This window comes from Rhamphochromis sp. 'chilingali' (genome assembly GCF_963969265.1).
Source record: "Rhamphochromis sp. 'chilingali' genome assembly, chromosome: 18".
In the NCBI taxonomy this organism is placed as follows: Eukaryota; Metazoa; Chordata; class Actinopteri; order Cichliformes; family Cichlidae; genus Rhamphochromis; species Rhamphochromis sp. 'chilingali'.
In genome coordinates this window covers 19,886,457-19,908,786 of record NC_137945.1, presented here as the reverse complement: position 1 = coordinate 19,908,786, position 22,330 = coordinate 19,886,457, and the positions used below count along the sequence as shown (strand labels likewise).

General features: G+C 39.8%; 1 protein-coding gene across 4 annotated transcripts; it reads right to left on the bottom strand.

Moving 5' to 3' along the window:
• Positions 1–270: 270 nt before the first annotated feature.
• ppp1r16a (protein phosphatase 1, regulatory subunit 16A) lies at positions 271–21,983 on the bottom strand. 4 transcript variants are annotated; one of them, XM_080865726.1, is made up of 13 exons: positions 21,048–21,177; positions 18,786–18,967; positions 16,866–16,920; positions 8,907–9,944; positions 8,273–8,343; positions 4,727–4,872; positions 4,357–4,460; positions 4,032–4,156; positions 3,584–3,709; positions 3,415–3,490; positions 3,205–3,334; positions 2,937–3,099; positions 271–2,821 (listed from the first exon to the last, which is right to left on the bottom strand). In XM_080865726.1, the coding sequence occupies exons 4-13, from the start codon at positions 9,151–9,153 to the stop codon at positions 2,294–2,296; spliced, it is 1,716 nt and encodes a 571-aa protein (XP_080721852.1). In that variant the 5' UTR covers positions 9,154–9,944; positions 16,866–16,920; positions 18,786–18,967; positions 21,048–21,177; the 3' UTR covers positions 271–2,293. The 4 variants fall into 4 exon arrangements, with proteins under 4 accessions (XP_080721852.1, XP_080721850.1, XP_080721849.1 ...); XM_080865724.1 differs by lacking the exons at positions 16,866–16,920; positions 21,048–21,177 and adding an exon at positions 21,850–21,983; XM_080865723.1 differs by lacking the exon at positions 16,866–16,920.
• Between the last annotated feature and the right edge of the window lie 347 nt (positions 21,984–22,330).

Here is a 22,330-nt window from a genome sequence, read left to right as displayed (position 1 = left end):
GTATTTTGGTTTATGTTATTGGACTGTGGCACGAAGGTATGGGTTAATAATTTGCATCCACGACACATCACTGTGTTGTCTTTTCATGCGAAAGGAACTACAGTACCAGAGAAAAACCACCTAGAATGCAAAGAATGCAGAGGAAATTAATGCAATGTCAAATAAAATTCATTTCTCACATGGAAATTTCCTTCCTTTGCATGTCATTTGTTTTAATCAGAGAGGTGTGTGAATGCGTATCTGTAGGACAGTGTGAGACCCCCCCGATGGCTTGGAAAGAGTTTGGGAAAGACATTTGATATCCCAAACTAAAACAGTTCACACACAAGCATGTGATGCCCTGGTGACTTTCATGTGCATTTTGTCAGACTGTAAGTGCATCATCTGTTCCAACTTTACCTCAACGTTAAATGACAGATCAACATCACATACCTTATGTTGTGCAACAGCTATATAATTACTATAAGAGAGACTTACAGGCTTGGTCCTTGTAACTCAGTGGTGCTGGCTCACAGTCAAAACAAGTCTGAACATAAGCAGCTTCCAATTTTAACACACTCCCTCCCCATAAGGGTAACTGTTACTGAGGCCTTATACAACATAAAGATCTGTGCGCATATGTTTATGTGTGTGGATGAAGGTAATTCTGGTGCACCACAATGTTAAACCACCTAAATAAGCTGTCATTGTGTATTAACTGCTGCTCTGGAAGATGGCTCGGAACAGACTGTGTCATTCGAGATGTGCGGAAAGTCAGAGAGTGACTGATCTGAGCTAAGAGGACGACAAAAGGGGGAATGAGGGCAAGTAAAAAACATTCAGCTGATCATTTTTACCACAAGAGGGAGCTGTCATCAACATGAAACAAACAAGACAGACTGGGGATATGTTCAGCTTTTTTTGAACCAACTATAAGGCAATAACCTGATCAAATCTGTGCCTCAAATCACACACTTAAAAATGTAAGTTGGAATAAAATAAAATATTTTAAACCCATTATCTGATCTGATCCCCTCCCTGTAAGCATCCCAGTCATAACATCCAGATACATTCATTAAGAGTTCTTGCATATTAAAAAATATATACAAAAATCATTTGTGAAAACATGTTTTTATGTTTTGTTTTTCTAAACAGGGATCAGTAAAAATCACTAACAAAACTGAAATGCAATACAGAAAAAGAGTGCATTGAGAGTACATCAAGTCCATGTCAGACCGATTATGTAATAATCCCACTGCTCACAAAATTTAAACGTGGGACTTCGTGCAAGCATTGCAACCTTTTTTTAAATAAGACATTTAATGAAGGCACCAACCTCTGTTAAACAATCGTGACACGTTTGCTCAGTTTGACAAGAAAACTAAACAGACTCTGACAGTTCGGTTAACACAAACATATCATAATTTTCTTTTTATAAATTGTGTCCGGATCAGGAAGAATAAATAATATGATTACATTCTGAGGGTAGAAAAATAGAAATACTGACAGAAAAATAGGAATCTGATAGATGATGATGATGACGACAGGCTGAGCTAAATTTCCCCACAGTAGAGACAAATGGTTCATTAGCAAATTGCACCATTTCAAATTTTGTGCACTTGAAAGCAACAAGAGAAAAAATTTTCAGTCCAAAGTAGAGAAAAAAATAAATCAAGCAAGGAAACGGTCCATCTTCATTAAATATAAATTCAGAATATTGATTAAACCAATCATGATCAATCCCCCATAAAGAAACAAACCTCTTTCACTCTCGTTTACAATATAAATGTACGCTAATGTAGATCATGTACCTGTCATAGCACTCATTAAGAAGAAAAGAAAAAAAAAAAAGAACCTCATTGATTTAAAACAAATCAACTGCAATTCAGTCTTCTGCCTTATCTAGAAAACTTCACATGATTCTATGGCTTTCAGCCAGTCTAATTGTGTATTTAAGAGATGAGTAATGTAATGCCCCAAGAAATGGAGTGGGGGAGCTGTCTGCTTCTAACTGCAAGACTACAATCTGGAGTTCTCCTGTAGGTGAAGCAGGAGGGAAAGCTAGGACCTGCTAAAGGTGTGAAATGTGCAACAGAAATGAGAAAGCTAATCAAAGGAGGAATAATCACAGATTGCACTTTAGTTCACTTGGAAATGCAAAGCAGATTGATCCATCATTGGCATGTAGCCTTAACCTAAAGAGTCTCCAGTGATTCACTTAAAGCATGTCTGTTTTAACAGGGTTTTTTGCCACTTTTTGCCACCAGCTTTTGAACTTTATAGGCAGCATATTTGTCTGATTGCATGATTCTTTCTACATGAGTCCACAGCAAGGCTCCTTATTGTCGGACTGCTCTTCCTCAGGGGCTCGGAGTTTCAGAAGTGGAGGATCTCCACTGGCTGGGGTGAAGTACACCTGACTGGGGGAGACTGCCTCGGCGGCAGGCGTCATTTCAGGATCTGGCTGAGCCTGAATGGCTGTCACCTCAGCTGCTGCAACGGAGGGCTCCTCCTCAACAGGCGAGGGCAGCGGTGGTGCAGGTGCTTGGTATTTATTGAGCTTAGCAGCTGCCCGCTGGCGTTTCAGGTCAGCCAAGGTGTGGTGTGATTTCTCCCGAGTCATATTGTCTGCCCCCTCGCCCTCTGCAGACCCCACTCCAGACGCAGAGCCGAGCTGGTAGGAGGCGCTACGCTCCATGATTCCTCCCCCACTCCACTGCTCTCCAGGTACAGAAGATGCCAGAGAAACAGAGGTCTCTCCATTCCCTAGGCTGGGCATAATTTTCCTGTCTGCAGCCTCCAGTTCTTCCAAATGTGATGTTGCTGCACCTCGAGTAGCAACCTAAAACACGAGGGGGGGGGGGAGACAAACAAACAAACAAAAAAACCATTTACACTGTTTGTAATGGTCACAAAAACAGTAATGAGAAACATTTTCCAAACAAAACCTCCATCACCATGGTGGCATGCTGGTGCAACTCATTGTCGGTCTGTCTGTCCTCATCGTCGTCCTGCGGCTCGGGCTGTCGACCGCGCTCCTGCCACACCATGGCCTCTTTGTGGTGCTCCCGGCGGTAGAGACTGGAGCGCTCGTTCACGCTGACGCGACGCACCACTTTACTGCACATAGAAATGAGAGACAGGAGGGGAAGCAGTAAAACAATGATCCATTTCAACTTCGGTGTATGCTTTTCCCCCTCTGGTTCCACTGAGCTCCACGCTCACCCTCTGCTTCCTGTGCTAGATGCTCGTCTTTGCAGTGTGCCTTTCTGCCTGTCCTGGCTCTTCATGATGGCATCATGTTTGTGCTTCAAGTCCATCAGTTTGGCTCTGACTTCCTCATCAACACATAAATCTGAAAGGCAAAAGTGTCTCTCATGAATAAGCTTGATAAAAAAGGCAGAAACAGCAGCAACAACAATACTCTAGTTTCACCTAGTGGTGTCTCCTCTAAGACGGACTTTGCATTTAGATTGGCTCCGTGTGCCACCAGCAGTTCCACCATCTGCATCTATGGAACAAAAAAAAAAACAACAAAAAACAAAACACAATGAATGAGTCATTTCAGAAAACTAGTTGCTTTAGGCATGACAGCAGTATGAACCTGTCCCCAGCAGGAGGCAGCATGCAGTGGAGTCCACCCATCAGAGTCCTTCACATCCACCTGAGCCTTGTTCTCTAGTAACAGCTCAGCCACAGACATATAGCCGTTAGCAGATACGATATGGAGCTAAAGGAATAAAGAAAATGAACTGCACGTCAGTAAAGAACAATATTTCACAAGAAAATAAAATTAACAAAAAATTTTCCCAATTCTCTGAACCTTTATATTATTATTACTACATTGGCTGAATGTTACAGAAATGGTTGGTAAAACATTACAAAGAATGCAGGAAACCTGTGCAACCTGTTAACAGTCAGGGAATTATTGCATTTATATTCAGATGTTTTTAAAATATCTAGCTTTACAGCATCGGATATAGATTTGAACTCTGAGCTGACAAATCTTAAGTGCACAACACAGTTCATGTGCATGCGTCCTTGTGTCTCACCAGAGTTGCTCCATTATCATCTTGTGCGTTTAAATCTGCTCCGCTCTGAGCCAGAGCCCGAATGTCAGCCAGCATAGCCGCCTCTTTAGCCCCTCTGCATTCATCTATACGGTCCTGAGTTATCCCTTCACAAAACAACACACACAGGGACAGGATTGAAAAGATCACTTGGACTTATTTTCTTCCTACTTTGGAACTGCACATAAATGTTGGCCGTCTGATTTCAAATGTGATACATGACAGGTAAGTTAAGCTTGATCATGCCTCTTTTTCCCCAACCTGTCAAAGGCAGGAAGGTGAATCTGTGCACAAACTTCTCACTGACCCTGTTCAGCCATAACCATCTCCAGCAGCTCAAGGGTAGCCTCGTCCTCACAGATGTCATAAGGCATGTTGCCATCCGCATTGACAGCCAGCAGATCGGCCCCACTGAAAGCACACATATCCATATTCAAAAAGACCTGAGTTAGCAGCTTTGCATATTAGGGTGTGTCACTCTAAGTGTTTTCATTTGCATTGGGTTCAGAAATTGCTTTCTCTTCCCAAGAAGGCTCTAAGTCTCAATTGTGGCTTAGCAAATAACATCCACTGAGGTTGAAACGAAAAAAAGCACATTATAAACAAAACATATTAGCTTAGAAATTTAAACATTTTGTGAGAGAAACAGAAAAGTTATGATGTGAGGCAGCACTCACCCCTGAATCAGGAGCTGCACCAGACCAGTGTGTCCACAGGTGGCAGCAGCGTGCAGAGGGGTCCACAACTCACTGTCACAAGCATTCACATTGGCACCAGCGTCTAGCAGACACTGCACTATCTCCACAAAATCATCAATGCAGCACTGAGAACAGACAACAGATACAATTGGGCCCATAAGTTTTTGGACAATGACAGATTCTTTTTTAATACTGTGCTTTTGCCTGTGTGCTATGGGCTCAAAATGTGGTCATAAATATTTTGTACTTGTAAATCAGTTTTGTACTTGTAAAAAAAGATTTGTGCGTGCGTAAAAAAAGATTTGTGTGCGCGTAAAAAAAAGATTTGTGTGCGCGTAAAAAAAGATTGTGTGTGGACTTAGCCAAAAAAACCCTGCAAGTTACAACTACGAATTTTGACCCTATTTTTCTTCCTTTCATCTGATTGGTGAATGTCATGTCAATCACAAATGTAACAATCCAATCAGAGAACAGATGGGTTTGGATGTCGGAGGGGCGCTTTTTTTTGAACTGCAGGTCTTTGAAGGGAATAAATGCCCTTTTACGTGCCAACCCAGCGTTTTCCTTCATCACCACGAAGGAAAACAGTCTGTGGTCGTCAGAGTTTGGTGATTTTTGTGTCACAGGACTACGTGTTTAATACAGGGACTTCCACAGCCTTTTCAACAGCACTGCGGACGTGGGGGGCAGTGTTTTGGAAATGACAGTCTTCATCACAAAGCTTTCTTCGTTATGAATTAGCATACATGTTTTTATTGAACATTTGAAGAACTAGCAAAAAAACCAGAAACTCTTGTAGTTCACATAAAGTCAGCGATAAAAACAACAAGGAGCAGGTGCATCTAGTACAGGTAGAGCTGCTGCAAAAACCCACAGAGCCCAGCAGCCAGCAACAAATTCTGGATCCTTTGCTTTTAGTTAGCAATTAGCATTAGCAGCACATCCTGCGTCCGATGTGAAGGGACTTTTATGCTGCGCGCTGTGACTCACAGCAATGGTCCCGGGTCAGCCCTGATGTTGTGTTAAACTAATCCTAAAGTAATAATGGTATTTCTAACCACTGATATACCACAACTTTATCCTTTCAACAGCTGCTGAAAGTAAGGGGACCTAACTGCTATTGGATATTTATATAGAGAATACCCTTCAAGGACCTGCAGTTCAAAAAAGTGCCCCTCCAACAGCCAAACCCATCTGTTCTCTGATTGGATTGTTTAATTTGTGATTGACATGACATTGACCAATCAGCTTAAAGGAATTAAAATAGGGTCAAAATTCGTATTTGTAACTTGCAGGGTTTTCTTTGGGCTAAGTCCACACACAACTTTTTTTTTTTTTTTTTTTTAAAAACCACACACACGCACAAATCTTTTTTACACACGCACAAATCTTTTTTACACACGCACAAATCTTTTTTACAAGTACAAAATATTTATGACCACATTTTGAGCCCATAGTGTGCAACTTTAAACATGATGTAATTGAAGTGCAAAATTTCCATTTGAATCCACTGGATGTAATCAAAGTACTGTAATAACCATTTAGGAAATACAGCTATTTTATATATTCCATGTTTGTAAATCTCAAAAGGTAATTGGACAAACCAACGTAAATGTTTTAAATGTAAGGATTGTTTTCAACACTTTGGTATAAACCGTTTGCAGTCACTGACTCCCTAAAGTCTAGACCCCAAGGACATCACCAAATTCTGTTCTTCCGCTGAGATGCTTCAGTCGCTGCTTGTTTGTGAGACTTTGTGCCTTCAGTTTAGTATTTAATAACTGAAAACATGCTCTGTTTGAGATTAGCTGACTGACATGGCGATTGAAGAATGTCTCATGTCTTTGCCTTGAGAAACTCTTTGGATGCTTTTGCAGTTTCCTTTGACCCATTATCCATTAACACTGTGTTTCTGATCAGTTTGCAGCATTTCACTGAATGTGAGCAGAAAGTATAGCCCTGTACACTTCACAGTTCATCCTGCCATCCTATCACCAATCGCATCATCAATAAACACTAGTGGCCTGTGGCACCCATACATGCCCATACCATGACACTGCTCCTACCAAGTTTGATAGATAGTGTGGTATGCTTTGGTTCATCTTGTTGTTTCTCTCATTTACCACACTTTTCTGTTCCCATCACTCTGGCATAAATTCATAATGGTTTCATCTGTACAGAGCTTTTGTTTCCAGAACTGTGCAGGCTCTTTTAGAGGTTTTCTGTCAAAGTCTAATCTGATCATCTTGTTCTTGAGTGTAACCAGTGGTTTGTTCCTTTTGGTAAAGCCTCTGTATTTACATTTATAAAGGCGTCTCTTACTTGCAGACCTTGAGAGCGATTGAGTGTGTTCTTGACTTAGTCAGATGTTGTGAAATTGTTTTTCTCAATCACAGAAATAATTATGTCATAATGCACCTTAGCTGTTTTCTGGGGTCTTTAAGGACTTTTGATTTTGCTGACATGACCAGAGCATTCCTTCTTTTTAAGAATTAACAAGATTCCTGATTTGGACCCTCCTCAAGTTTTTCCTCTACTTATGGTAGGTTTGTGCGGATTTTCAGCCTAATGATGGTCTCCCTCACTTACAACAACATCTCTTTGAACATCATTTTAGGAGTTCCAGTGAGAAAATCCCAAATGGAACTATTCTTCTGCTTAATATGTCATGGAAACTGCCTGTCAGTCAATTTTCTAATTAACTTGAAGCCTCTGAAAATTGTCGACCGTTTATTAAAAACGGATGAAATAAACTTGAGGGAAAAAATATGATGTTAGAAAACGAGTACAAACAGAGATAGAAAAATCTAAACATTAGTATTAATGTCAACTAAAGCACTGGATAAAGAAAAGAATTTACATGTACTCAGCCCTCTGTGTAAACACTACATTTTCCAAGGGAAACGGCAAAGCAAACCGCTCTTGTAAAGAGTTCTCTGTGCTAACAAACAGTCCTCTCAGGAGTGTGTAGTAGTGCGTGTATGTGTAAACATAAGGAGAAATTAAAAAGGGGTGAGAAAATCGCAAGGATTTAAGGTGTCAACTAACAAAACACAGCAATATTGTGGTGGTTAAGTGTGACTGAGGTTGCCCAGAAATAGGAATGCAAGAAAAAAAACACAACCCTTTTTCACCTTTTCCATCTATAATCAGGGTAATAACTACTTTCTTTATGTAAAGTAACCAAGAAAACGTTAAGACATAATAAACACAACTAGCACTTGGTGAGCTCAAAACTGTGACCACACACAAACAAACATAAACACAGACACAGAACAGAACTGGCCTAAATGTTGACAGTGGTATATGTGCAACATGTGGTTTTACCGGCCGTAACAAAATCATGCCGCGTAAGCAGAACTGCTTTGTGTGTAACTCAGTAATGTTGATGACAATTTAGCATTTGATTAGTGCAAAGGCAGAACTAGGTAAGTGAGAGGAGGCATCTGAGTTTGTACAACTGGCAGTGTTAACAGTGAACAGTGGTTGACTGGTGGCGGCTCCTGGAGCTAAATGCATGTGTACCTGATGCAGAGCAGTCAGTCCATCCTCATTGACCAGATCGGGGTTGATTCCGCTGTTAAGCATCTCCCTCACTAGCACAAAAGAAAAAAGAAAAAAAAAGAAATTTACAATCATGTATATACAGATTATGCATGACCATCAGGGCAGAGTCTTTTCCATAAAAAATACAAACAAACAAAAACAACCTTGCCATTTACCTGCCCTGAACATATACCATCTTGTAAAGATGGTTCTATGTAAAATGTAAAAGGATTTACCACCTTACCAACTAGCTCAGATCCAACAACTTATAATAAAGCTCTTAATACTATTTTTAATCTCTAATATATTCAGTACAATTTTTTCAGTTCCTGTAAGTCATTGGTTTTTACAGTGCAAGAGCTTCTTTCAGCAAATGCCAACAGCTACAGGACAAAGAAGCCTCGGCATTACAGTCAATTCATGGCACACCAATACTTCTGGGGTCTTCCTTCACATGTTTCTGAGATCTGGATCAGTCTTCTACAGGTGTCAATACCCTGGATTAGTATATATTTGCACTTTGATGCTCTAAAATCACTGAGTTTAAGCTGAAGCATTTGAAAAAAATTGTTGTTTTCTGATTATGAACTTTTTGTGCAGTGTGTATACCCACCTTCATCCAGGTCGTTGCGGGAAGCAGCATCAAGCAGGGTGACAGCACTGGGGAATGTCACTTTGGTGGTGCGTGGCTTCTTCTTATCTGCTTTGGCCCTCGACCCTCGTACTGCATCCTTTTCCATCTGTGCCCAAGCCTTCAGCTGCTGAGCGCGGCGCTTCTTGGCATGCTTGAGCCGTTCTGTGGCACTCAGACGCCCCATGGTTGCCATTTCAGCAAGCAGCTCGCCGTGATCTGCTGCCATGATACCGCACCGCCACAGCGGCTCAGCTACTATAGTACTGTTTCTTTCACTTATGTGAGGATATCCTTTAGGGGGTTTCAGCCTTCTTAATTTATCATATGCCTCCTGTCCTTTTTATAGGGAAGCCAAAGAGGCCTACATCAGGGTGGGAGAACACAAAAAGATACTGCAGTTCATCTTTAAAAGTAACTTGAACCACAAAAAACAGCAAAAATTTCAAAAATATGATGGGAAAGAAACTAAGTTGTGCAATCAGGTGACAGATATTTCTGTCTCTTTCCCATCTTTAAAAAACTCTTATCGTGCTAAAGTAAAATAGCAGCAGGAAGGTGTCCAAAACATAATAATCCAAAGGGTAGGTTTCAACCAGCTGTCAGTCCTCCAATCCATTTCTACTTTGGGTAACTTGGCGAATCATCCACTTGGCAAACAGAGAAAACAAAACACAACTATAAAAGGTCAGTCTATCTTAGCTTCTAATCCAAACAGATAGCAATCATGCTTCAGTATATGGTCCAAAGGAGGTGTGGATTTGTGAGAATCCATAGGCAGCAGTGAAAAACAAATCCACAAGGTGGAAAGAACCAAACATCCAATGAGAATAAAAAAAGGAGTCCTACTTCAGTTACTGACAATAAACAATATTTGACAGAATTAAAATATTTCTGGGTGGTCAAATAACAACATTTCACAACTTCCTGTTGATAGTGTTGGTGCACTTTTTGGTAAGTCTTCAAAAGATGTGATCTAGGTATAAAGTCTTCACCAACTTGAATAACATTGTCTTCAGCCTGTGGGTCAGGGAGAGAGAAGGAAAAACTGCAGTGAGACAAAATGTCAGGGCTATGTTACAGTATAATGACAACATACTGCTCTCTTAATCCTGTTATCTTTAACCCCTGAGCTCCTCTCCCCTACTCCCTCCTCTCCCACTCCTCTCCTGAAGGAAACTTGAGAGGGTGGGATGCTTTTCATTAATGACTGACACACCCTGCAGCCCAGCACACACATTACATGTGTTACAGGGTATTCACACGGTGAGAGTGAGTGATGGATGTTGTGGCAATGCAGTTAAGTAACAAGTATGTGACCTGTTATGGTGCAAGTTCCCACCCCTGACAACCCTGGTCAGTGAGATCCCTCTCATTGGCTTTCGTTCACTTCCAAGTAGAGATACGCGGCTCACACACTCGGCTCTTTCCAGGCTGTTCATTTATTATTTAGGCCTGGGCCAGTGAGCGCTGAGAGGAAGGTCAACTAGAGGCACTCAGTGAGATAGAGAGAGTGACTGATAAGACTGTAGTCCCAGGACACAGCTACTGCAACATTGTACCAATGACAAAAAAAAAAAAAAAAAAAAAAGCTGGGAGAACACACCGGGTCCATAAATCAGCAAGATTAGAGGGCAATCAAGTGTAGAATCATTAGACATAACAATTACAGTGGTCCTCTTGGACTTTCACCTCATTATTAAAAACACTGTTGGATTCTTAGTTGTATTAAACACAAATAGTCCTTTGTTACAAACTAAGTGCAGATGCCTATATCTTAAAGCCTTGTGTGCAATATGATATAGCATACAAAGAACTATAATTGTGCTTTTTAAATAGGGTTTTGCCCTGCCATTTGAAAGACTAATAGTTCTTGCCTTGGGGACAGGCAAGAACTATTAATATTCTGTGTATACCTACTATTTTCAGGATACCTAACCCTTCACCCTTTGTCACAAGCTACAATGTAAGGATTTCCTTAGTTGAAGGTCACACTCTGACTCTCTCCATGGATTGAAGGCTACTACGCAGATCTGTCTTTTAAATACACAGATTAATAAGGACTTGGAATGCACAGGACAGAGATATGTGTAATGAAGGTTAGTTTCAATTAGAATGTACCGACAATTGTACAATATAGCTTTTTAAACTTTCTCCCTCAGAGAAGAAAGCCACAGTATCCAAAAATCAGCACTGTAAAAGTCAAGAGTAAACAGTAAGTATACGGACTATTAAAGAATAGTCCAATTAGAGTTAGTGGCCTTGGTTATACTGCACTTAACTAATGAAAAGGGGAATAAGTTTTGTGGCATTTTAAGGGGCTTTAAAGGGGAAAAGGATTAGAGAAATCTGGAAAAATCCCTTCAAGAACTTTACTGATGTATTAGTGGGATAATTCCAGACACAATCGGAGAGATCAGTGGGAAAAAAAAATCTTAAATATGTTGTTTGTTTGTTTTTGTCAGACTCCCAAACCTAGTGTTTTTGACATTTTATCCTGTGCTGTGAATTTTAAAGATATCTTTTCATACTCAAAGCCTATGTTAAATGTTGACACTCAGACATAAACAACAAAGCCATAATATATCACCTGTATATTAAAATACATCCTTTAGTCCACATCTTTCACAAAAATCAGCCACTACTTGATTTGTGCACATCAGAAGTTCATTTCTTCTGAAAAAAGATGCTTTGATTCTTACTTCACTAACATTTCATGTTTGCTGAGTTTACACAAACAAAGAGTGATAAACTTTTTTTTTTTTTTTTTTTTTTTTTTTTTATGCGATTCACAACAGCGCACATTAAAGAGATGGAATTTGATGATTTGCATTTCTAAAGTGATCAATGTGAGAATCAAGGCTGCCCTCACCGCTCTTTCTGAATAACGTTATCCTACTGACTAAGCAGACAATAAAAGTGTGCCCCATTTGTCCCTGTGACTATAAAACCGGTTTACTGTGTTTCAACCCTCACCATGAAAATATGGGCTCACCTGACCTGCTGGAACTGTGCTGGCCTGCCACTGTTGTGGTGTGTATCTTACATGGTGTATCACTCTGGGATGACAGCATTATTGCGGTTTCTTATATTATTGTGGTTTCTTATACTCATGACCACATTGCTAACAAGTTTTCCACCATATAGTTATCGCTGCAAAGAAGGTGCTGCATCAAAAACCTCCTAGTGTTTGATTTGGTTACAGTTGCCTGCAATTTTTCATGTTTTGTGTGCAAATACTTGGCAACCCAGTGGAAGCAAAACTTGAAAAATGAAAAAAAAAAAAAAAAAGAAAGAAAAGAAAATGCTGATGCTTCATCTTCAAAGTAAAGGTTGAGCCAACTGTGTCCATTTACAGTTTGAATCAGACTTTTCTCTGTTTGTTCTAGAGCTCGGAGAATATCTGAAAAATGTTTCTAGACAAGTGCATCACTTAGATTTATTCTACGACCACAGCAATATAATAACAGCCAAATCACAAACAGGTTTTTGCCAACTGGTTGAGGAATACATACTTTTCCCTCGCAACAGGAGGTTGCCAGATTGCTGCAGACAGGTCTCCATGTCTGTGTGTAATTTACGTACTTATTCACTTAAACCTACATGGTCACCATGAATGTCAAACATCCAGAATGGCAGACAAATTGACATCATGCTAATAGTGGTCACATGTCGGCAAAACCTCAATGGGTCATTAGAACAATAGTCTATTCAATATGTCCTCTGTAGTGGGCATTGAATAGTTCTCAGGATGATATCACCACCTCTTGCCTTAGCGTGCTCTTGACAACACCTGAGAATGCTTTATGCAATTTCAAAACAAACTCAGAAAAATCAATTTTAAGAAATATCCATGAACCTATGGATGCAGCCATAGCGTGGTTAATCCATATATATCTTACGCATAAAATCCAGTCATCAAAAACACATGTCACTTAAAACAACCCATCCCTCCAAAAACTGTCATATATGTGGTGTTGACTGATTCACAATGGCAGATAATGCACTGAGGAAAATGCAAGAACACTGTTAAAGTTACCCAACTATACTATTAATACCAAACTTAATACTTCCTGAATCCTTTTCAAATTACAGTCTAAAGAAAATGTTGGAGATTAGCAATAGGTCACTAAAAGCTACTTTTAGCTTCCCTCTTTTTTCATTACAGCAGATAGCTCCACATGTTTGACTTGGCAGATTGTTGTTTTTCTTCAGATTTCCTCTCTGATGTAACACTGAAGGGATTTATTTCTCCTCCCAGGATCAAACTAGGGATCTTTCACCTGTTAGGAAAATCAGTAAACCATGCCAATATGGAGCCACAGTTTAGTAACTCATGCTATTAACCGGAACTGAAAATAACAGAGAGACAAAAGGAGTCAAAGAGAGAAAGAAGAGATATCCATGTTGGCAAGTCAGACAGGCAGACTTGGAGAGGTAGGTAGAACATAGGTAAAGTGATTAGACTACCTTGGGAAGAAGTAACAAACTGTGTCCATGTGAACGCTCGTGCATGCATCTTTTGTACACTATGGGACTTGAACACACAGCAAAATTACACACGAGTAGCGATGGGAGGCATGATACATTGCACACAGGCTAACTTTCTCGCCTGTGAAACTTAACATAGATAATGTCAGAAATTTATTTCTAATTAAAATGTACGATCACACACATAAACACAAACTCTGGCATCAGAGCAATATATTCTGATGTTATGCCGTGGAGTGTTAAGTTTAGCAAACATGTAAGACATCCTCTCATACTAAGGTCTAATGAAGCGCATTTATTTGTTTGTTTAACCAACAGCGCCAGAGTTCCAGGTTTACATTAATGTCCCAAGCCTAATGGGTTTTTTGACCTCCATCACATCTTTTTCCCTAAGAAACTAATCCTGAAACCATTAATAATAAATGTATCCATTTCAAAACCAAGTAGTGTAGCAATGATAACACTTCCTAAATCCTTTCAGCAGGAAACAGTGACAATTTCTCTTGCCAAGGACCAATTCTGGAAGACACAACATCCTTGTAAATGTTTTTCACTACGCAAGCTGATCTTGGAGAGTGTAAATAATGTTATGTGACAACTGCACTCTGCTCAGGACACTGTGGATTCTCACAGCTACCAGTGCTACCCCTCATTCACCAGATTTTCAGAAAACCTGAACTCTGGGGCCTTGACATTGAGGTCAATGAGATTTGAACTGATCAAGATTTTTTATAAACGCACTTTTGGTATATTTAAAAAAAAAAAAAAAAAAAAATCCCACATTGCCTTCTTCTCGAGTTAGCACATGCAAAAACACGGGCAGCCACACTGCCTGCCAAGGTGACTACAATACCCCATTAGTCTTTTACAGTTAAGGGGTAAAAATTGGGCTGAAGGAGAAATTAAGTTCAACGTCGCAAGTAATTCTGTGTTAGCCCATCATCAACGAAACAATGCGAGCACCTGATTCAATCACAATGTACACAAAAGTATTTGCTGTGAGTGTGAACACCGCTAACTTGTGGCTACACACTGACGCAAAAAACAGTATGTGTCAAAATCAGCCACTTCCACTCTGGATCTTGTCTCTTTAAATCATATACTGTCCAGTTTTGTTTTGACTCCACTTTAACCATGACCTTTCAGTCCAGTCTTTGCTTTAAAAGTCCCAGTCCCTAAAAGTAGGGAAGTTTATCCCTTTAGAGTATTACTCCGATAGTTCAGTTTTAGCCAAACAAACTACAAGTCATGTTGCTGTGAAAAAGAGAAAACACGTCTTCAGTATCCTCACAACATGAAAATGCTATCTTAGACAGACCAGCAGCTCAGAAGTGAACTAGAGAAAAAAAACTACAAGATAAACAGTCAGTGGCCCAATACTGTGTTGCCTCTCTGGACATATTAATAGTTTGGTTGTAGTCAATTGTAGACAAGGCATCACCATGTGAGGATATTTCTAAGATAAATATTGAAGCTACAGTATTGTGCAAAAGTCTTGAGCCATGTCTGATTTCTTTAGATTTTGCTTCCAAGGAGTCAGACTTTCTTGTAATTTTTCTTTTCTTTACAATTTCTTGCAAGTGGGCGTGGTCAGCAGTTCTCCAAGCTTTCTGGAGGTATTTCAAAGTTTTTCTTTCACATTTCATTTCACAGGAATGTTTTGTTTGTTAAGCCACTTAACACTGGCCTATGAATCATTCAAGCCTGAAAAAGGACCCTAACTCAAGGAACCAGTGTTGTGTCTACACATAACAGACATTTTAATTTTAAACTGTATCTTAAGGCACATTGTTACTAGCAGTCTTTTACAAAGACAAATAAATTGTTCCAATTTTTTAAGCTGAATCCAGGAAAAGTAGTTTGGACCAAACAGGCAATTCCCAAAGAGATATTAGCTGAAAACGGTGCATATCTCAGCAATGTGTGCTCTTTTTTTGTAGAGGATAAAAGAAGAAATGGCAGGCTTAAAGACTCTCTACAACACATGAACACTATTGGAAAGTCACATATTTAAGAAATAAGAAAAAAAAGGCAATCAAAGACCTGACACAGGGCCTTTAAGATGCATCTGATCCTTCAGTTGACCAATCTTCTGTTCACCGAGGACTTAACAAATTATAGGACAGTTTGTCTAAGAGAGATCAGACTGTGCTGAAGAATAAAGGTGTTAGAATTGCACAAAATTTGTTTTTGTTTTTTTATACTGTATCTCTTGTAGTTTTGCACATTTCAATAAAGAGCTCCAACGACTTCCCATTTTCGTAGAGGGAAAAAAGGAAAGAAATGTAAGCTTTTGCACAGCACTGTATATTTTCAACAGTATACACTAGGATCAAGTGTTCAACAAAGAGCAACCCCTCCCCCGTCCTTTTGTTTTCTTAAGGAAGGATTTTGCTAACTATTCAAAAAGAAATAAGGAGAAAGCTATAAATGAAACTCTGAACACTAAATGAACAATCAATAATAATCTTTAAAAATTTGCTTCAATTTCTCTGCGATGCTGTGATCTTACCTTACCGATGTACTCACTACAAACACTTGATGCACAACAGACCTCAGCCTCATGAGTCTGTTAGTTTTGCTTCTGCTATATAAAGAATGGGGAATTTGTTAGTGGGAAGACTGTGGAAGAACCTTGTGATTCCCAGTGTTGGGCAAAGACGAGACAGGAAACTACATAGGAAAAGACAAATTTTAGCACGGCAGACACCACAGCGCACACTCACACACGCGCTGAAAAATATGACTAACATTTATTATGTTTGGGAAAACGTCCCTTCGTCAATGTGACATTTGTAGTCTTCTGACAAATTTTCCACCTAGTGACCTAACAGGAAGGTCTGTCTACAGCTGCTGACAAATACAACCTTTCACTCAACAGCTAGAATGAATAGAGTACTATGAATACATATACTGGGGCTCAAACTTCACCAGGTGGGTGGGACTGATCAAAACAGAAAATACAGCCTAAACACCCAACCTTAAATCTGGCCACACTTGGTCCTCTGTGCTTCAATCATGGGTTTGTCATCATAAAACAGCACCGGACGGCTCCTGTGTACAGCCTCCAGCCTGGTGAGCTATTTGATTTGAAACAGAGGACCTTACCGACCCACTCATTGAAACAAACATTGCTGAGTCAGTGTAGCTTGATGATTCGGGAATGATCCCGCCTGCAGTCTGAAACAATGCCAAAGTAGCCTAAAATGTGTGCCACATACTCACAAATACTCACTGTTAGAAGGGATAGAGCTGGGAATGGCTTGTCAAATCATGAATCATTATTTCTAATCAAAAAGCCAAGCGTTACCCAAGTGTAGCATCTACACTGCTTCTCTGCGTTTAAAAAAAAAAAAAAAAAGAAAAAGAAAAAAGAAAAACTTGTTTTAAATTTAACGTATTTTTGGGCTGATGCTTGGACAAAGCAAGACAAACGAAGATGTCACATACCTTGAAATAATTTCCACTTTGGGTACTGATACAGGAAATGTTTGTAGCTGCAGCCCTTGAAGGACGGACAAAATTATAATCACTACAAATGAGAGCGAGGGAGGAGGATCTACAATAAGCCCTGTCATGTGTTAAGGTTTGAGTTGCTCCATGTAATCACTCAGAAATCTCAGTAATTCTATCAAGCAGCCAAGGGTTAGGAGAGACCATGAGAAACAAAAAACACAATGATGAAGGCGAAGATACGTCACACAAAAGAGCCGCTGCTTTTTTTGGAAGACAGGATGTGGACAGAGAGAGAAAGAGAGGGTTAAAGGATGTGGAGGAAAGAATGTGAAGGAGATAGAGAAGAATATGAGGAGGAGACAGGAGGGGGAGGAGACAGCCAGACTAGCTTTGACTTTAACTCCTCCGACTGCTTGTAAGTAGGAAGTAGGGTCATGTCATGCTGGAGCGGAGGAGGAGAGGCGAAGAAACAAAAAAGAAAACAGGAATCTTTAAACGGAGCCAGGTGACAGAATGAGATGTATCTTTATTATCCCATAATGGGATAATAAAGAAATGCCTCAGTAAGACAAGAGAGAGCCCCAAACTCGACAGAATTACTTTACAGAATTAATCTATTAGTTTAGTGGCGATTGCTACTCTTGCTGTAAAATCACAGTCCGGCCTTTTTATCCATTCTTCCTAAGTCTCTGAAAGCACGTAGCACTGTGTGGGCTGTCACATCGTGTATCAAGGAGCCCTCACACTAATTTTAGTCTATATTGTGAAACCTGCAAATATTTAACTTTACATACCAAGTCAATGTTGTTGAAGAGGCACTTTAAACATAGGCCTGACAAGAACAAATGCCTGAGTTTATTTAGGTTAATAAGTTATTGATGGAGGGTTAAAGTCAAATAGCTGAAGGGCCGTGCTTGATTGTGAATAATAATCCTTTTCTTCCTTAATCCCTTCAGACTTGTGGGTCTGCCCCTGTGCAGTGTGCCTATTTTCACAATAAGCAAATCAATTCTCTTTACAATTCGCTTTTAGCTGAGAAAAGAGATGTTATCATAAGATATCGGAATTTTTCATTATTATTCATTCAGTCATCAACCTGTAATATCATTTGCCAGACTGAGCTTGCTATTTTTATTATTATTATTATTATTATTATTATTATTATTGTTATTATTATTATTATTATTAACAAAATAGTTGATTAATTCAACTAATGTTAAAGTAATCCAACAAAACCCATTTCAGTAAATGATTGGATCTACTTGACCCTGAACTCTGAGCTGCCGCATGTAAGATAAATGAGTTGTATTTTTTTTACGTCATGGTAATTAACTGTATAAGTTGGCACGTCGCCCTTTCACGCTGCTGTGATATATTTAGCTTTTAAAAAAATAAGTTAAACTTAGTCCCAAATCACCTTCACTTTTTCATCACAGTTTGATGAGATCGCTATAGCGCTAAACAACATTAATACAATAATGGAAAGTTTTAACAGCAACAGCAGCGGAAGCTTTAGCTCCTGTCACGGGATTAGCTAACCGACCTAGCGGTTCATAGACAAGCCCAACAGGTGTATTGTCTGCTGACAGGTAATGCAAGCGGCTCTTTCCCCACTTGCTTCATTCGTAGCTCTCATAACGTAGTTGTATCCCACACGCTTGACTTTATAAGTTGAAAAATTGGCAAGCGTACCTGTTGTGCGGCTACCTGTGGTGAAGTCATATTATGCTAACGTTACCTTAGCTTCGCATTAGCTCGCTGCTCACCGACGCTGAACTCGGAGCCGCTGCCCTCAGATAATTAACGTTAACGTCTCGGCGACAACTAAGTTCAGCTTATACACAATCGTTTGAACCGAGCAGGACGTTCAGATTCATTGTAAAACAATAGAAAAACAAAGTGGCGACATCTTACCTGTTGCGCTGCCTGTCAGCGGTAGGTCCTGGGCGAGCGGTGAAACTGAATCAGCTGCTGTCCGCCGCAGCTCCAGCTTCAGCCAGCCCTCTGGGGAAATGCTTCACCATAACAACCGAACCTGCGCCCTCTCCTCCCGCCGGACAGCCTCCACCAGGGGGCGGCAGGAGACAGGTGATCATCTGCCAAAAAACATGCCCGTATTTAAACTGTTACAAATGACTTGCTGACTCAAACCCCCCCCAAAAGAAAAAAACATCCCAATGTGTAAGCAGCAATCAAGTTTTTGACAAAGTGAATTTTATACATCATTTATTTATCCAGGTACAAAAAAAGGTGTGAGATAAAAAATTGTATTTTTTAAAATGAGATCTGGCCAAGAGGGCAGCAGAAATGGCAACAAACATAATGGCTCTATAAATATATTTTAAGTGGATAGATTAATAGATACTTTATTCATCCCCAGGGGGGCATTAACGAATTCCACATACATGCTAGACAGGCCAGGACTGATACAAAAGCAATCACGACACTATGTACTGACTAATAATGAGTTATACTGTAGTGCATCATGTTATATTTAAAAGCTGTACTTTAGCTATTAGCGGTGGCTTGTGGTCAAAGTAGCCATTCATTTTATTTGAATCTCTGCCCTTCCTAACTTTTCCCCTCCATCTATTTTCTTACCACTCTCTTTTTGGGATTTCTGTCCCTCCTCCTGCACTTCTCCAAGACTAGTGCTAAGAACAGCAGTTGTTTGTGACGCGAGGGTTTGTTTGTTTTTTGTTTTTTTTACTAGTTGTTGCTGTTGACAGTGTAGCTGCTAACATGCCGGTTAATTTGACTCATTTTGTTGCATTTTTGTTTGTCTTTCTTTTTGCCTCTCAGCTTTTCAGCTCCACCTTTCGTTTCGCTGTCTTTATCAACCACGTCTTCCACAATAAAATCTCTTATACAAGGTGCGCGGGCGCACAGGGAACGCTGGCAGGGGAGGGAACAGTTTGAAATTAAGATATTTGATTGGGCAATCCAGTGTCAATAATGAAAATGCACCAATGGGCTGCTGTAAGTGTTTGAAGGCCCGGTGCACAGCTGCCCTACGACCTGTTGCCTGTATAAACATATCGACCAAAGACAAACAAACAAAGAACAGTTATATTGACCCACCAGGCAAATGCGCGGTATGCCAAATTACCAGTCCAGCCTTGATGATAGACATTCAATAAATACTAACAAACACTAATAGATACTTGTAAATACACAGTATTGCCAAAAAACTACTAAAAAGCAATTTAAAAAAACATTAAAAAATAAACAGGTTGAACTTGCCTTAGTGTAAAAACAACAACCCATCCTTCATTTTTAAGTCAAATATTGAGGGTGTGTTTGCATGTATAAGGATGTGTTTGCCTATGCACCTGCGTTCTTAGAAATGTGAATTCACTGCAGTCTTTTCACAGTAAACTGTTAAGATGTGTTTGGTAACTAAATGATAATTGCTGCAACACACAAGCCTAAACAAGTGTGTCTTTAACACTCCCATAATTAAAAATCAACTTTGAGGCACTCAACCAAAAACACTGCTGGACAATGAAATACACAAGGTGTCCCTGTGAGCACCCGAATCAGTTACTAAATCCTAAAAAAGAGATAGACACTGAAGACGCTGTGACCTGCTGACCCCCGCAGTGACCCAGCTATGCATCACAGCGGTGATACCCTGCAGAGTCACAACAAGGAACCTGCGTTGGAGCTTTTGTTACCATCTCTGGTCCTCGGGAGAAGATTCAGTGCAGTGCTTCTTCAAGTGTTTTGAATATGCATAGAATGAGTTTCATAAAAATGATGGCAAACAAAGAGAAGAGTGACTCAGTAATTGGACTGGACTCAATCAGCCCATGTGAAGAGCCTTGTGAAACCAGTGATGCCCATGTTTAAAATCAATTAGATTTGGCTTACACAAATATTTATTATCCATTTCTGTGTCAGGAAAGAAAAGAAATCTTCGCCGTAAATGAAAATATTATTTTCAGGCCTTTTAGTTTTTCATTATTCTGGTTTTGAATGCTTCGGAAAAGTCAGATTTCATGTGGCATGACAGATAAACTGCCTGATACCAGCCTACAGACAAAAGGTCAGAAACACCTGATGAAGGTTTTTCTAAATGCTAGTACTAACCAATGGTATGCTTTTTTATTGCTTAAGTTATACAAAAGTCACTCTTGTCTTAACTGACACATCTCAAATCAAACTTTTCCTTACTTTCTCTGTGACAAAGAGCATGCCTTTCTTCCTCCTCTATCCCAGTATCGGGATGGGTGACGGATTTGTCTGGACTCAATCAGCCCATGTAAAGAGCCCTGTCCCCGATGCTGACCTATTCACGTAGGACCCCATTCTCTTTATGTGTGGCTTTCTAATCCAGACCAAACCTATTAACTGGCATTCCAGCAAACAGGAAGGGATGAATTGACAGTTTGTATTCAAATCAGTGCGTCTGGCACTGGGCCCTTCACTGGAGAATGCTATGCAAATGCAGGTGGAAATTCCCCATATACACCAGTGATTCCCACCCTTTTTTGTGTCAGGTTTCAGCATGTGTTCGGTACTGTTTTTCCAGTACCTCTTAAAAGTAATACTGTATTTAGTTAACTCTTTTACTTTCGTTATTATTATTATCTGTTACTTTGTAGCATTACAATTAATCTGCCATTCCCTGATTGAAAATGTATCCATTACTTTCAGCTGTTTCTTAACTTTCAGACATATACCATGTATTCATTTTCTTTATGTATAACCTACAGAGGTTTTCCATTTTTAATCTGATTTTTTGTTTCAGACTCTTAGGCTGTGAATCATTCTTATACCTGTTTAATTGCCTCCGAATGTCTCAAATAGAAAGAGATATGAGGAATTTAACCCCGTTAAATTCTACATATTTATGAATCTTATGTAATTATGCTTAATTTTAATTCTTCTAATACTTCTGTGGTTTTTGAGTGAAACCGCTAGGTGGGGATAAACCTCCAGGGAAGGTCACCGACAGTGTAAGAAAAATACTGACCCAAATTGAAGCAGGTGTGCGACGAAGATTTGATGTTCACCGTGTTTAGGAGTGCCATCTGACCTAGAAAAACAAACAAAGAAACTCATTCAAATATTTTTGACTGCAGAAATTACACATTTGTGCGGTAAGTTTGTCACACGGGCGAATTATTTATTTGAAACAAAGCAAAAACGAGCAGAGCGTCCTTTTTTATTCTAATTTTTACAGCAACCTGATTAAAAGAGCGTCATCAGCTTTGTTGCCTGGACATTTAAGGTTAACTTGTGGAGTGGTGTGATGTGAGTGGGGGTCAATGTGAAAACGCCCAGTAGCGCCCATTAAAAGTGAATGGATTTTAATTGCAGGAAAACTGAGTTGTTTCCAGCTCTGCTGCTTCTGTAACTTTCAGGTGACACAACTGTTGGATCAAATCATCTTTAATCTGCGCATTAGTGCGAAACTCCTTACAACCCCGTGTCAAAGTTCACGCTTTGTCACA